Genomic DNA, 17,000 nt, shown 5'->3' on the forward strand with positions numbered 1-17,000 from the left:
AAGGCTTTCGACTCTGTCAATCACCATATTCTTATCGGCAGACTCAGTAGCCTCGGTTTTTCGGATGACTGCCTTGCCTGGTTCACCAATTACTTTGCAGACAGAGTTCAGTGTGTCAAATCGGAGGGCATGCTGTCCGGTCCTCTGGCAGTCTCTATGGGGGTGCTACAGGGTTCAATTCTCGGGCCGACTTTTTTTCTCTGTATACATCAATGATGTCGCTCTTGCTGCAGGCACCTGCAAGTTCCCAGACATTTCTCGGGGGAATGTCACTAGCCCTCACCCTCCAATCCAACTGGTCCCAGACGTGCTCAATGGGATTGAGATCCGGGCTCTTTGCTGGCCGTGGCACTGACATTCCTGTCTTGCAGGAAATCACGAACAGAACGAGCAGTATGGTTGGTGGCATTGTCATGCTGGAGGGTCATGTCAGGATGAGCCTGTAGGAAGGGTACCACATGAGGGAGGAGGATTTCTTCCTTGTGAGATTGCCTGCAATGACAACAAGCTCAGTCCAATGATGCTGTGACACACCGCCCCAGACCATGACGGACCCTCCAAATCGATCCCGCTCCAGAATACAGAACTCGGTGTAACGCTCGTTCCTTCAATGATAAATGCGAATCCAACCACAAAACCTCGACTCGTCAGTGAAGAGAACTTGTTGCCAGTCCTGTCTGGTCCAGCGACAGTGGCTTTGTGCCCATAGGCAATTTTTTTGCTGGTGAGGACCTGCCTTAGAACAGGCCTACAAGCCTTCAGTGCAGCCTCTCTCATCCTATTGCGGACAGTCTGATCACTGATGGAGGGATTGTGCATTCCTGGTGTAACTCGGGCAGTTGTTGTTGCCATCCTATACATATCCCACAGGTGTGATGTTCAGATGTACCGATCCTGTGCAGGTGTTACACATGGTCTGCCACTGCGAGAACAATCAGGTGTCCGTCGATCTCCCTGTAGCGCGTCTTAGGCGTCTCAGTACGGACATTGAAATGTATTGCCTGGCCACATCTGCAGTACTCATCCCTCCTTGCAGCATGCCTAAGGCACGTTCACGTGGATGAGCAGGGAGCCTGGGCATTGTTTCTTTTGTTGTTTTTCAGAGTCAGTAGAAACGCCTCTTTAGTGTCCTAAGTTTTCATAACAGTGACCTTAATTGCCTACCGTCTGTAAGCTGTTAGTCTTAACGACCGTTCCATAGGTGCATGTTCATTAATTGTTTATAGTTCATTGAACAAGCATGGAAAACTGTGTTTAAACCCTTTACAATGAAGATCTGTGAAGTTATTTGGAGTTTTACTAATTATCTTTGAAAGACAGGGTCCTGAAAAAGGGACGTTTATTTTTTTTCTGATTTTATTTTAGGCATATGTGAATTAGGCGTCATGTAAAATCATTGTCAAAAGCGCAAGAGATACTGTTGCATGACAATCCGGTGCTGTTAGATTACAATATTTTTCTGCCCATTTGGAACACTAAAATATAATAAGTAATACCGTAGTCTGTTCTAATGGAAGAAAAAAAAGTAACGCCTTTATTACAGCATAGCAAAATGTAAAAATGTTGAATTGAGGAACCACTGTAGTCATTTATTTGTCAGGATTTAGGGTGTTTGGCATTGTTTCCCCCCTGAGAAGTACACCAATGGGATCTGTCCGTGTCCAAACAGCGAGAATCTGTTTTTTCATGACTAAAGACAATGACTGAACAACCACTGAGTATAAAACCTAAAGTATTCAGACCCATTCCCTTTCTCCACATTTTGTTACTTTGCAGCCTTATTCTAAAATAAAGTAATGCATATGCCTCATCAATCTACACACAATACCCCATAATACCCCACAAAGCGAAAACAGGTTATTAGAAATGTTTGCAAATGTGTTAAATAAAGAATAGATACCTTGTTTATTTACATAAGTATTCAGACCCTTTGCTATGAGATTCGAAGTTGAGTTCAGGTGCATCCTGTTTCCAATGATCATCCTTGAGATGTTTCTACAACTTGATTGGAGTGCACCTGTTGTAAATTCAGTTGATTGGACATGATATGGAAAGGCACACTCCTGTCTATATAAAGTCCCACATTTGACAGTGCATGTCAAAGCAAAACCAAGCCATGAGGTCGAAGGACTTGTCCGTAGAGCTCCGAGACAGCATTGTGTTGAGGCACAACTCTGGGGAAGGGTACCAAAACATTTCTGCAGCATTAAAGGTCCTCAAGAACACAGTGGCCTCCATCATTCTTAAAGGGAATAAGTTTAGAATCACCAAAAATCTTCCTAGAGCTGGCCTCCCGGCCAAACTGAGCAATCGGAGGAGAAGGGCCTTCTTCAGGGAGGTGACCAAGAACCCGATGGTCACTGACAGCGCTTCAGAGTTCCTCTGTGGAGATGTGAAAACCTTCCAGAAAGACAACCATCTCTGCAGCGCTCCACCAATCAGGCCTTTATGGTAGAGTGGCAAGACTGAAGCCAATCCTCAGTAAAAAAAAAAACACATTGCTTCCCGATTTGGAGTTTGCCAAAAGTTACTTAAATGAAACCATGATTTGAACTCTTTGGCCTGAATGCCAAGCATTACATCTGGAGGAAAGCAGACCCTGCTCATCACCTTGGCCAATATCATCCCGACGGTGAAGCATGGTGGTGACAACATCATTCTGTGGGGATGTTTTTCAGCGGCAGGGACTGGGAGAGTAGTCCGGGTCGAGGCAAAGATGAACAGAGCAAAGTACAGAGAGATCCTTTACGAAAACCTTCTTCGGGACAAGTCTCAATATCCTTGAGTGGCCCAGCCAGAGCCCGGACTTGAACCCGATTGCACATCTCTGGAGAGACCTGAAAATAGCTGTGCAGCGACTACCCATCCAACCTGACAGAGCTCGAGAGGATCTGCAGAGAAGAATGGGAGAAACTCTCCAAATACAGGGGTGCCAAGCTTTGTAGCTTCATACCCAAGAAGACTCTCTTTAATTGCTGCTAAAGGTGCTTGAACAAAGTACTTAGTAAAGGGTCTGAAGACTTATGTGATATTTCAGATTTTTGTTTTGTCATTATGGGGTATTGTGTATAGATTGAGGGGGGGAAAACAATTTAAGGCTGTAACAAAACAAATTGTGGAAAATTGTCAAAGGGTCTGAATACTTTCTGAATGCACCGTATGGTAGCTCCCTAAATGTCAACCTGAGAAAACCAGTAGTCATTTGACATTATTTCAATACATGCAAGAGAAACCTTTGCAAGCTTAAGACATAACCATGTAAATCTGCGGCCATATGTATCAAGCATTTCGGAACAGGAGTACTGATCGAGGATCAGGTCTCCCCTCTCCATTTAATCCCATTCATTGTGTTCTAAAAGGCTAAACTGACTCTAAATCGCAACTCCTACTCTTGAGACACTTGATACATACTTCCCCAGGTGCTCATAAAAACCCGCTGTTAGAATTGGGCTTTCTGGGATTCCAACACTTTTGCGCCCCATCTGTTCAGTCATACCATCTCACTGTCTGGTCCTAATGTCAGCTCACCTGACACCTGAATTACTATGGTTACCTCTGTGTGAAAAAAAAACTTTTCTTAGCACTGGGGTATCTTGTTTTTGAAAACAATAATTCTACTAGTTGACAACACTTTGCCTGAAAACAGAGGTGAAGTGAGGGTGATATGCGTGGGAACACCTCTCGTAAAACCTGCAGCCTGAATAGGAAGTCTGAGTAAAAGCATGAGTAGGTGTTTTTAGAGCCTTCATTTTAGTGGACCCCAGCAGAACAGAATCCCAAAGGTATAGAGTCAGGCTAAGGGAGAGTGGGAATCGTCACACATCGTTTCCTCTGTGTGGAAAAACCTTTCTTAGCACTGGGGTACCTTAGAGCTTTGATTTATATTCTGACCTGCACCTTGAGGACTATGGTCCAGTCGCTTCCAGCATTCCATTTCTGACTTCTAGATCACGTTCGTTCGTTCATACAAATAACAGCTACAATAACTAGATCACAGCTTGTTGTGAAGATGGTGACGTTGCTTGAGTGTGGAGCAGGTCTCCTTTGTGTTGGCATGATGTGTTGCTCTCGCTGTCGTGGGTGGGAGACGAATGGAGTTACTAATAAGTACCCTCCCTCGCTCCTGTGTTGTGAACCAGCCTGTATGTTTTTTCAGGAGGTAGTGTCCCTAGCGGGGTTCCAGGCTCTCTCCCCCCGGTGTCGTCGGCAGGACTGCGTCACCCCCAAAGTCAGCTGACGGGTACGTCGGCGGCAGACCGCTACGCCGCGCTGGCCGAGCTGGACAACGTGTTCGGCTCGTCAGCCCCCGCCACCAGCGTCTACAATACCATCAGCACTTCTCAAGGGTACGAGAACACACCATCAGATGAATTCACCCTCTTCCCATTACCGTCTAGTCTATGCCTTGAGTTCCTTCTGTCTGTCTTTCTTACATTCACATCTTTGTTATTATATAAGGCGAACTTCTTGGTACGAACAAGTAGATCTATTTTTTAAAATGATACTCAGCCCTCACCTCTCTCTAGTTGGATCCCAAATTGCACCCTATTCTCTAAAAGTGCACTGCTTTTAGCACCACTGCTATTAATCATGTAGGTAATAGGCTGTCATTTGGTACACAGCCTCTGTCACGGTGAGTCCATGGGGTCACTCTAACGCCAGTGTTGTGTTGTGTCCCAGGGGGATGTTTGGCACTGTGACAGGAGTCTCATCAGCCCAAGCACAACAATGTATGTCCAGCATGCCCCAGGGTTTTGGAGGTGAGTTACATCACTCTGTGTGTTTTCTTTCATCCCTACCCTTTCCCCTTCAGTGTGCACTACACTAGTTCACTCACCCCTTGGGTTTAAAAATATTGGATAGATGTAAGTGTGGACTATAGGGAGTTTTATTCATATTTAACTCACTAACTTGCGTCCATTACTTTTCGATCTGAGGGGGGAGTGAACTATCATGGAAATTCACCACTAAGGACTCCAAGTCAAAGTAAATGAAGCAATCTTTATTGCTTACACTTGTAAAACCATTGCAGTAGAAAGGTTTACCTTAAGACCTTTGCTTCATACAGTTAGATACATGCTTCATTACACATTTTAATTTATGTAAGTTCTCCAATGTTATCACACGCACGCAAGGACAAATATTCCCAACATAGCCTATTTTGCAAGGTTCACAGACTATGATCCAAACAAAGTTGACAGCCAAGCTGTCACCTCCCACTCGCTATCTACATTGCCAGAGTAGCTTCTAGCGGTTTCTGATAATGACATTTCAGCTGGAGCTTTTGACTTTCTCTTCTTCCTTCGGGTTCCTAAGACAGCAACATACTTGAAAAGAAAAAGGAAACACAAAATATGACAAATATTAGTAATGCTTTAAGCTAGGCATAATCATATATGGCAAAAACCGATGTTTGATTACATGACAATTCCCACTCTCCATTATAGCCTGACTATTATACCTTTGGGATTCTGTTCTGCTGGGGTCCACTAAAATGAAAGCTCTAAAAACACCTGCTCATGCTTTTACTCAGACTTCCTCGTCAGGCTGCAGGTTTTACGAGAGGTGTTCCCACTCTATATCACCCTCACTTCGTCGCTTTTTTCGGGCAAAGTGCAGTCAACTAGTAGAATTGTTTTTCCAAAACAAGCCCTCCCCTATCCTGAGCCTAGGATGTACAATGAATCTTCATGGCTAGTCAGGTGGTGTTATCGTCCCAGCCCAAGTCCAGGACCTTTGTACTCCTCCACACATCCCCCGGTCTTCTAATCAGTCAGGAGAAGCCTTGAGATCAGGAGGTGCACATTCCGGCCGCATGCCGCTGTCCACTGGATAATTATCCTTCTCATACACAAAGAGCTATTTCTGAGACTAATATGTTCATAAGTGAATATAATGAGGAAAAACATATTGAGGGAATATAATGATATAAAACAGTGATGCTATAAGACAGTGTTATAGGGAAATAGTTCACATTAGATCTATCATGTGACTCCTATCTCACCCTTATGGAAACATTCTGTCTGAGACAGGCCCACCTTTTGTACTTTGCCTCCGGCCACACATACATTTGCACATAGATCATTCCATCTAACCTATAACGCATGAATCACTACTGCTAGGCCACTTATATAGTTATAAACATACTAGAACTTGCTCAAGTCAATTAGTCAGTTTCCAACAGTCCCTCATCTGCAACAAGGATCAGTCACATATTTCACGCTGCCTAGAATAAATATTGACTTGAACAGGAAGAGAGGGAATACATGTTTAATCATTTCACACCACCCTTGATAACAATGAGGTTGGGGCATGGACCACAAAGCCCCTACTATCAATGTCCCAATTATGTTTAGACCAAGCTAATCTAGTGGGTTTTCTGATAAGCTCCCTCTCGGAGGACACAAAAAGATAAGGTTTCTCTGAGAGGAACACTCCCTAGACTCCCTAGACTCACTGGATTCTTAGAAATATTGAATTAGTTTTGGAAACCATCTGCAGGATGAGCAATGCACCCTCCCCTCACTTTGTGCTCTCCGCACAGTTTAGGGGCATCTCTCTCTCTCTCTCTCTCTCTCTCTCTCTCTCTCTCGCTCTCGCTCTCGCTCTCCTCCCTTTCCTTTCCAAATTGTAATTAGAACTATTGATCAATTATCCAGCCCGTTCTTCATGTTGAGTCTATCACTCAAATTTAAGACCCCCAATTTAGCACAGACACTGGCAGAATGTACATTTACAGACGGTGACATATATATAACGATGACATACATTATATTCATACATTTATAGCTTTAACTTTTCTCATCACAGCCCCCATTTGTCCCGGTCTTACACTGTCGCGAGTGGCATCGGTATCTCAATGCATTTTTTTGACTAAATTACTATACATTTCGCAGTGTGCAGACCCCTCACAATCAACCTGATACCCCAAATTAACAATTTTGGGCAACCTTAAATCAACTACGGGCACGGTTGACCACCCCCCTCTCTCCCGGCACTCATTCTTCTGCCGTTTCTTAATTTTCTTCTTCAGATAGCTTTACAGTTCATCCTCCCAATGTTACACATTTAACTCATACCTGTCAAAGTGGATGGCCCTTGCTAATGTCCTGATTTCAATATCTGGGGAATAATCTCATTTTCCCAAGCAGACCAATCTCTCACCTGAGCCGCCGCCACCACCGCCCTTTATGGTCCATTCTGTCTTGTCCATTTTCCGACTAGTGCACCAGCAGCATGAGAGAAGTTTGGACGTGATCTCTCTCCATGCTCACTCCACGTGGACGGTCTCCGGACTCATGCTGCACTCCTGAGAGAGAAGGCAGTTGATAGCGTTGACTGGAATCTGTACACATGTTGCTGGCTCGGACTCGGGTCTCAGATAGAAGGACAGGGCCATAGTGAACAGCATTGTCGCCATTACTTCAGCTGTTTAGAGGGGGTGAGGCTCACTGTTCTCGGTCAAATTGTCCCTTCCATGCATCTATATACCATCTATGGTCACCGGAGGGCAGACCAGAACAACAGTTTAGGGCATTACTGATTCAGGAAATCCAGACAACTATTCACTGTATGACAAATTATTATATTCCCAATATTCTTGATACACATTTCTAAGACAAATGTCCAAGAGAATAACAACACACTATTGAAGCCATTTTGCAAATTGGCTTATAGTCCCCTAATATATTGGGAACCTCGCCGCAGAATTACAGGGTCAGGGAGTTAGAGGACTAACCCTTAGGGAGAAATCCCGAACATACAGCACACCCAATCTGGTGAGAAAAACGAAACAAACATAACAATAGCAATGCATTTCTTCATATTTACCAGCATTTACATATTATACTTAAATCTCACCCAATGTATCTAGCCTTTCTTGCGAGGGTGATCTGTCCTGACTTTCTGGTGAGGCCTGAGGTCATTCGACACCATTAAGTGAGTCTGTTCTCATTGAGTCTGTTCTTTTCCTTTTCTTTCCCTGTACTTCAGACTCAATTATTTATATATAATGGGATGACAACCCAACTCGGGATAAGGGCTTTTAGCGGGTGGAATAGTGGGGACCAATTGGAGGTTTACTTAGTAGCAATACAAATATTATGGTACAGCTATATAGACACTCAATTATCATGTTACTTTGTAATGGTACATTTACAAACATATATTTTGATAAATAGAATCGAAAGTTGTCTCATAATGGTAAGTGGTGAAATAAGTATAGCCAGTTACAATTGTGATGGCTTAGCAGACAATAAGAAAAGACTATCAGTATTTACCTGGCCAAAAGAGAAGGAATAAAATATATATTTTTTACATGAAACTCATTCAACAATTTTAGATGAAGTTCTGTGGGAAAAGGACTGGGGGTCGAAATATATTTCTCCCACAGGCAAAGAAATTCAAAAGGGGTTTTAATTAACAGTAATTTTGATCCAAATGTGCCAATTGTTGAAACAGATCATCAGGGTAGATGGATTCTTTTAAATATGTTATTGGACACTAACCAGATATAGCTTATTAACCCATACGGTCAAAATAATGATGATCCAAGCTTCTTTGAAAATATATATAAGAATTTATCAACTCTACAAGAAACACTAGACTCTATTATTATGGTGGGAGATTTTAATACAGTCTTAAATACTTCCATGAACCGGAAAGGAAATCACACAAACTATCACCCTCAGGCACTGAAGGAAATCAGGAATGTCAATGATATATTGGAATTAGTGGATATATGGCGGTTTCAATATCCTGACCTAGTGAGCTATACATGGTGGAGGCTTAATCAGGATAGTCATCTTGACTACTTTCTTATGCCATTCTCTCTAGCACCAAAAGTTTAAAAAGTGTTGATAGGGGACAGAATGCAGTCGGATCATCACATAATTGGCATATATATTACTCTTACAGAATTCCACGCGGGCGGGGATATTGGAAATTTAATCAAAGCCTACTAGATGATAAATTGTTTAGAACTAGGACAGAAGAATTTATAACTGACGTTTTCATTACTTGATAACAGCAGAACCCAATTCAGTACTCATCTATAAAACAAAAGCAATTTAGATCATTGAGTCCATATTAACAAAGGAAATTTAAGGACTAACAGTACAGTTAGATAGCAATAAAAACTGTACCATCGAGGCACAGAATAAGTTAGAGGAAAAAGAAATGGAGGAACTTATTCAAGTGTATATCCAGTGTAATTTATTATAAAAATAAAGCGAACTGGATGGAATATGGGGGAAAATGCATCAAGTTATTTTTCTATCTTCAATATAGAGATGCTACCAAAAATGTTTTATTGAAACTTGTTACAAATGATGGAGTCACGCACGATTCCCCGAATGATATTTTGAGAGAGGAAGTAAAGTACTTTAAGAATATGTTTTCATTTCAGTCTCCTCCATCTCCACTAACCGAAGCTAAATGTATGGATTTTTGTCCTAATAATAATATAAAATTAACATCTGTACATAAAGACTCATGTGAAGGCCAAATTAAAGAGGAGGAACTTCTTGATGCAATTAAAGCCTTTAAGGCTGGGAAAACTCCAGGGCTGGAGGGCATACCAGTGGAAGTATACAAAACATTTTTGGATATACTCAAAGGACCATTATTAGCCTGTTTTAACCACTCCTATATAAATAGTAGATTATCGGACACGCAACAAGAATGTCTTATATCATTATTACTGAAACGGGACCCAAGTGGTATATATAAAGATCCAGTCCATTAAAAAAATTGGAGGCCTCTTACACTTCAGTGTTGTGATGCAAAAATCCTAGCAAAATGCTTGACACATAAAATTTTAAAATGTATTGTCAGCTATTATTCATCCTAATCAGACAGGTTTTTTACATGGATGAGACATTGGAGATAATTTAAGACAAGTACTGGAAACGATAGAATACTTTGAAGTATCGGGGACACCAGGCCTGGTTTTCATACCTGATTTTGAAAAGGCTTTTGATAAAGTACGACTGGAGTTTATATATAAATGCCTAAAATATTTACATTTTGGGTAATCTCTTATAAAATGGGTTAAAGTTATGTATAGTAACCCTAGCTGAGAAATAGTAAATAATGGCTACATCTCAAAGTTTTATACTATCTAGAGGAGTAAAACAAGGTTGTCCACTATCGGCATATCTATTTGTTATTGCCATCAACATGTTAGCTGTTAAAATTAGATCAAACAATAATATTAAGGTATTAGAAATCCGTAGTTTAAAACCTAAGGTGTCATTGTACGCTGATGATTCATGTTTCCTTTTAAAACCACAATTAGAATCTCTCCACTGCCTCATATAGTATCTAGATACTTTTGTTATCCTCTCTTGGATTAAAACCAAATTATGATAAGATATTACGTATTGGATCATTAAAAAATGCAAATTTTACATTACCGTGTAGTGTACCAATTAAGTGGTCTGACGAAGATGTGGACATACTCTGTATACAAACCCCAAAAGAAAGAAATTATCTCACTCCAATAAATGTTTATAGAAAGTTAGGAAAAATAGATAAGATCTTGCTACCATGGAAAGGAAAATACCTGTCTATTTGTGGAAAAATAACCCGGATTAACTCTTTAGTCATATCACAGTCTACCTATTTGCTTATGGTTTTTCCTACACCTAGTGACATGCTTTTTAAATTATATGAACAAAAAATATTCAATTTGATTTGGAATGGCAAGCCAGACAAAGTTAAATGGGCCTATTTATATAACTAATATTAATTCGGAGGGCAGAAATGATTAAATATTAAAGCATTAGACCTCTCACTAAAAGGCATCAGTCATACAAAAGTTATACTTATATCCAAACTGGTTCTCTAGTAAATTGGTAGGAATGTCTCATCCTATGTTCAAAAATGGCCTTTTTCCCTTTATTCAGATCACAACTGCTCACTTTCAGTTGTTTGAAAGGAAATCATCTCCAAAATATCGTTATTTTTTTAAGCACACCTTAAAATGTTGATTGCAATTTCAGTTTAATCCACTTGAAAAGACAGAACAAATAATACAACAAATATTGTGGTTAAACTCAAATATACTAATTGATTAAAAAAAAAACATTTATGTATAATTTTTGTGAATGTTATCACAAATAGGACTGGTGAAGTTGTCACACATGCAGCTAACACAGACATATGGAAATGCCTGCTCTACCCAATACTACAACCAACTAATTGCAGCATTACCACAAAAATGGAAGAGGCAAGTAGAAGGGGAAAAAAACAAGGAACTTGTATGTCGGCCCTGCATTAAAGAATATAAATGGTTAAAGAAAAGTGTGATAAATATAAACATATACCAAAAAACTGACAGCTGTGCCATATAAATTGCAAAATGGTTGGGAAGAGATTTTCGATGTACCCATTCCATGGCACATGGTTTATGAATTGATAAGCAACACAACGACGTATTCAAAACTTTGCATTTTTCAATTTAAATTACTATACAATATTCTTGCAACCAATATAATGTTATATATATGGGGGTACAATCTTCCCAGCTCTGCAGATTTTGATGTGAGGAGGCAGAGACATTAGATAATTTATTTTGGTAATGTCCATATGTAGCTCGTTTTTGGTCACAGGTCCAGGAATGGTTGAGGAATTGCAACATTTGCGTAAAACTAACGCTGCAGATAGAAATACTGGGTGATTTGAAAAGGCATAGTCAATCGATTAGTAATATAATAATTATTTTAGCAAGAATGTTTGTTTTTAATTTACAATCTATAGAAGCTATGAGAATAGAAAGGTTCAGTACTTTTGTGAAGCATCACAGCACAGTTGAAAAATATATATGGCAAATAGAATTCCAAAATGGATGGTGTTAAGAGATGGATAGGAGGGGTTGAATGGAGCTGAAGGGTGGGACTATAAGATAACCAATGTAAAAGATACGGGGTCTGTAAAATGTATATAGGCTCAGAAATGTTGTGAAATAGCACAGTTACAAATAGAAATCAAAATGGATGGACATCCAGAAACAGAGGCGGGACTAAAAACAAACAAAATATAACTATTGTAAAATAGATTGTGTCTGTAAAAGCTGTATAAGATGTTTAAACCGAAGGTTGAAGCCTAAATGTTATTGTTTATTAGTTTACTCCAATTGGGGTAAGGGTGGTAGGGTTTACGGGGAATAATAAAGGTATATTCTGAAAGTATGTATATCTACATAGGTATGTATATATGTATGCATACGTGTATGTATATGGATATATATATATATTTACCAAAAAAAGATATGGGGGATTAGAAATGAAGACCATTACATTGATGGAAGCAACATTCTTTATGTAATATTAAGCTGAATCACCCCTTTAAAAGATATATATTTGGTAATAGTAATCTCCCCTTTCATGTCTTCACACACACCACACTTAAATATTTTCTCATTTTCTTCATTCACACATCACACAGAACTTGCTTAGGTATTCACTCAGAATCCCTATATAACATTATCAATCGAGGTCCACACAGAACTTCTTTCAGTTCACACACAACTTTCTTATTGCTGGTGGTATTCACATCCATACCACCAGCAACGATCAGCACGGCAAAGTCAGCCTGAGGGGTAACCGTGATCATGTTCTTGAATCTCAGTGTCCGGGGGCATCAATGAGCCCTTACCCATCTCAGCTACTTCCTTCTCAAACTTTTCAATGGTTCTCCTGTCAATGCCTCTGCACCTCTAGATCAGATGGCCGGTGGTGGTGGACAGAATCCATATATAATGATATCAATCCAAGTCCACACAGAACTTTGTACAGTTCACACACAACTTGCTTAGGCATCCACACAGAATCCCTATATAATGTTCAATCCACAGAACCTAATTAGGTATTCATTCAGACACACGCACACACAGACTCGAGACGCTATTTCCCGCTTCTTGTTGTTTACATATTCAAACGAAGTTCACACAGAACTTCCTTAGGCATTCTGTGTGAATACCTATATAACGTTATAAACAAGGTTCACCGAACCTTTTCCTAGTTCTCTCTTATAACTTAGATCCCTTCTTAAACAAATGTATTACTTCATTTAAATGTACTTTATTGAAATCCGTTGAGTTGTCCTAGGTTTCGTGGATGTTGTTTCCTCCCGGACGCGTCCCACAGTGGAGGTCTGGTCCGGGTGGGTCCTCGTCCTCTTTTAGTGAGACAGGAAAATCCCTTTACGCCGTTCAAAGAATGTGCCACCGGTGTTCCCTCGCAGACCCTTACTGAAGGATCACATCGAGATCAAACATCCTGTGTCGTGGAAATTCACCACTGAGGACTCTTAAGTAAAAACAATAAATCTTTCATATCACTGCTTGAGAGGTTCACAAACTCAATCCAAGCTTGATGAAAACTCTGAAGGGGAGGTTCACTTTCAGTCCTTTTATACTGCTACACAAACAAGTCATAAGCGTGGTTGGTTCTTGTATGTGACTGATGTATACAACACAAGGCTTTTGACCTTAACTGAGACATTGTATCACTTCAGGTTATTACAAAAGCAGCCTTGTGCTAAACATATGATCATATACACAAAATACACATTTTCCATCGCAGACCGATTCCACACTTTGGGGAGAAGGGGGTAGATTAGAATTGGACCGTACATTTCTACAGACCTGAAGTAGACACTTAGCTACTCAGAGATGAACTGATATGAGTTTGATGTCTCCTCTTTCCTTCTGCCAGGTCCGTCAACAAACCCCTTTGCTGCTGCAGCGGTTGCCCCGGAGATAGCCACCACCAACCCCTTCCAGAGCAACGGGAGAGCAGCGGCTATGGCAGCAGCAGGTGGGGACACGCCACGGATGTTTTGCATACCCAATGTACTTGAAACTAAAGACATAGGCTTTACCCGAAATCATTCTTGCCTACTACTTACTAAAATTCTATACTATGTACTAACCCTACTAGTAGTAGTGCGGAAGAAAAACATGTTTCACAGATGGCAGCTATATTCCAAAGTCATGCTAAAATATCACAAATGAACTGAAGCAGGTGATCATGTAAAATATTTTATTGGTAGCAAATGTCAAAGAATAGCCTAGCAGTCAACTGACATCTCACAAGTCCATATTCTTAGATGACTTTTTACGGAGGATGATTGACCACCTGAAACCCTGTAAGAGGACTCATGGTCACAGTGGTCATGGTCATTAGAGGGAATAATGAGGTTATGAACCAGATGCCTTCACTTCATCTAATTGTATTCATCTTAAAGTAAGTATTTTGCCTGGGGCTTGGCTGCTACAAGACAGCAGCATTATTCATTAACAATAGTCTGTAGCTAAATGAGGATATAGTCGAAGTAGTAACAGTTGGTGACTGAGTGTTTCTGTTATAAGCGTGAAGGTGTGTGCGTATGTATGTCTATGTGCAAATTATGATGGTTCTGTCTGATTGCTCTTGTGATGCTTGACAGGCCTGTTGGGGGCTCTGCATGGGCAGGGTTACCCTCCAGCCCACTTTGGTAGGTTCCCTCCTCCTCTTCCAGCTCACTCCTTTTCTCCCTCCTTTCTGCCTCCCTGTGTCTTGGCTGTGGCAGTGCTTCCTAGAGCTCCCCTGAGCAACCTGTGACTGTCTCGCCGACTGCATGTGTTGTGTCCCCTGACCTCTGACCCCAGTGCTACTTCTACCGTATATGTGAGTGTGGGGGTCCTGATGCCCTCACCAATCCCCCCCGCCCCCACTAACGCTCCCAGACTGTAGTGATGTGACATCGCCGATTACCCCTTCTTGCCCCCGGCTGGCCAAGAGAAATAGCCTAAATAACAGTTGTAGATTTTCAGCCTTTAGCTGTTGGCGGTGTGTATGTCCTCCAGCTGAGCTCTGAGGTTGTAAACTGGTGTTGGAAGGACATCAAACTGCCAGATAACCATTTAAGAGTTTCCTTTACCTGCACATCTTGACTGTAAGCTTCTTATTGTTTCTCACCCTCCTGGATTCTGTACACTGCCTTTGCTAAGATTGCTTATACCCTGAGTGCTGTAGTACTGTAACTGTGTGCTAGATGCTGTGTACTTTAATGCTGGTTATGTTATGGATAGAGCTAGTCTCTGAGACTCGTTCTAGTCACAAAGTAGTTTTTCTGCTGTTGCCGTGTTTGTTTCTGTGTTTAATTGTACACTGCTCAGTAAAGGTTTTTTTTTCGTTCAGGTTGTGTGCAAATGTTAACCTGGCGTCAGGTGTGATTATAGCTAGACTAGGTGGGTGCTTCAGATGTTTTGTGGTCTGCGTTAGCACTTAGCAGTGATCGTGTAGCGTGAGATCTGTGTAACTGATGTGATATTGTGGAGATTGAGTGTCCTCTCCTCTCCCGCCTATCTTGCAGCCACGTTTGGCACAGGGTCCATGAGCATGCCAGCCGGATTCAGGAACGCTGCTACCTACAACCTCCCCACCAGCTTCAGTGGGACCTTCCAACAGCCCTTCCCAGGCCAGGGCCCCTTCCCCCAGCCTCCGGCCTATCCCCAGCAACCAAACGGTGTGTGGGGGTGTTTGCATGGGTGTATGTGTGCTTTGCATGAATTTGTGTAGTGTACCCCTTTTCATTTAAACCTTTAGTAATTCACCTCTTTCTCTGGTCCACCAGGAGGGGGGTTTTCAGCCTATGGTCAGGCCAAGGCTGTGGCGACCCCCTTTGGGCAGGCGATGGCTGCACCCGGGGTATCTAGTAACCCCTTCTTGGTAAGTGGGACCATTGGTTGAAAGCCAAGTGTCCACAGTCTCCATTTGATAAAACTTGTGTTAGTTTCACTGGTGGTGATTTAATGGCCCCCTTTCTCTCTCTCTCTGTCTTTGTCGTCCTTCCAGGCGGGCGCCCCTTCAGGACACTATCCCTCAGGAAGCTCTTCAACGAATCCTTTCTTATAGCACTGGTCCACCTGAACTCCACCACTAGGGTGTTGTCAACTGGCGTGTACCGCTCTCACCTCTTGCACTGTTTTGTTTCACAAGACGCTTGTGAAAAAAGGGAAAAAAAGACAAACCCAATGTTTCTAAAACTGGTATTTTGTATTAAGTGACATAACTGACACCGTCCATGGCAACATAAAACAAAACAAGGTAAAGGTGTGTAGAGGGAGGGGGGGGGGTGGTGTTAGGGGTGGCAGGAAGCCTAGCTGTTAAGAGCTTTGGGCCAGTAACTGAAAGGTTGCTGGTTTGAATCACTGAACTGACTAGGTTAAAAATATTGTCTGTGCCCTTGAGCAAGGCACTTAGCCCTAATAGCTCCTCCTGTAAATTGCTCTGGATAAGAGGGTCTGCTAAATGACTCGCATGTAAATGTGTTAAAGGGGCAGAGTTTCCTCTCATCCTCCATCTAACCTGTGATCCGGCCTCAGCTGAGCTGAGTATATTCAAACTGGCCGATACTAAGTTATTGCAAAATATTCCCATTCATTATGCTGCAATTCTGTAAATATCTTTTTCTTAGAGGAAATTAGCTCTGTGCATATCAGTATTTGTATCTTTAACATGAGTTTAAGGCAGAACTGTTACTTGGAAAATCTTAGAGGACTACTGTGAGTTACTGTATTTGTAAAGAAGAACCAAAAGCGGTTTGTACAGCGTGGTATCGGTAGGACTATTTTTACAGAGAATAAGAGGTGAACATGCCTTTCATAATTTGTTACAGAAGAGGGGGAGGAGCCTCTCCTCTTCTGTGATTGGCCTCGAGGGCAGAGACTCCACCTGGAAGGGGATGGGCTCTCACCTGTGCTCTCGCCTGTCCTGCTGTCCAAGTGGTTTACCACAATATAGACTGAATACCACTGATGTTGGGTGTTAAAGACATTTAAGTTAATGTGTATATATATTAAAATGAATTTTAACTAAAAAGAATGACCAAACCATGTCTTTGTATTGCTGCACTGTACATCTCCATTTTCATATATTGAAATATTTTTGATATACTGTATATAAAAAGATTTCTATCACGATGAAGATGTTGCAGTCTGAATACTGTGGAGC

At 41.4% G+C, this 17,000-nt stretch overlaps 1 protein-coding gene across 8 annotated transcripts in view; it reads left to right on the forward strand.

Moving 5' to 3' along the window:
* The window catches only part of LOC123992872 (arf-GAP domain and FG repeat-containing protein 1-like), a 43,774-nt gene extending 26,906 nt beyond the window's left edge, over positions 1-16,868 (forward strand). For 7 of the 8 annotated variants that reach the window (XM_046294473.1, XM_046294472.1, XM_046294475.1 and 4 more), the window contains 7 exons: positions 4,157-4,346; positions 4,681-4,760; positions 13,719-13,820; positions 14,452-14,499; positions 15,361-15,513; positions 15,622-15,716; positions 15,843-16,868. In XM_046294473.1, the coding sequence (XP_046150429.1) occupies positions 4,157-4,346; positions 4,681-4,760; positions 13,719-13,820; positions 14,452-14,499; positions 15,361-15,513; positions 15,622-15,716; positions 15,843-15,902 (728 nt within the window). In that variant the 3' untranslated portion in view covers positions 15,903-16,868. The remainder of the gene's footprint in view (positions 1-4,156; positions 4,347-4,680; positions 4,761-13,718; positions 13,821-14,451; positions 14,500-15,360; positions 15,514-15,621; positions 15,717-15,842) is intronic. The other variant, XM_046294474.1, reaches the window with a different exon arrangement.
* The last annotated feature ends 132 nt before the right edge of the window (positions 16,869-17,000 follow it).

Source organism: Oncorhynchus gorbuscha, linkage group LG13 (genome assembly GCF_021184085.1).
Source record: "Oncorhynchus gorbuscha isolate QuinsamMale2020 ecotype Even-year linkage group LG13, OgorEven_v1.0, whole genome shotgun sequence".
NCBI lineage: Eukaryota > Metazoa > Chordata > Actinopteri > Salmoniformes > Salmonidae > Oncorhynchus > Oncorhynchus gorbuscha.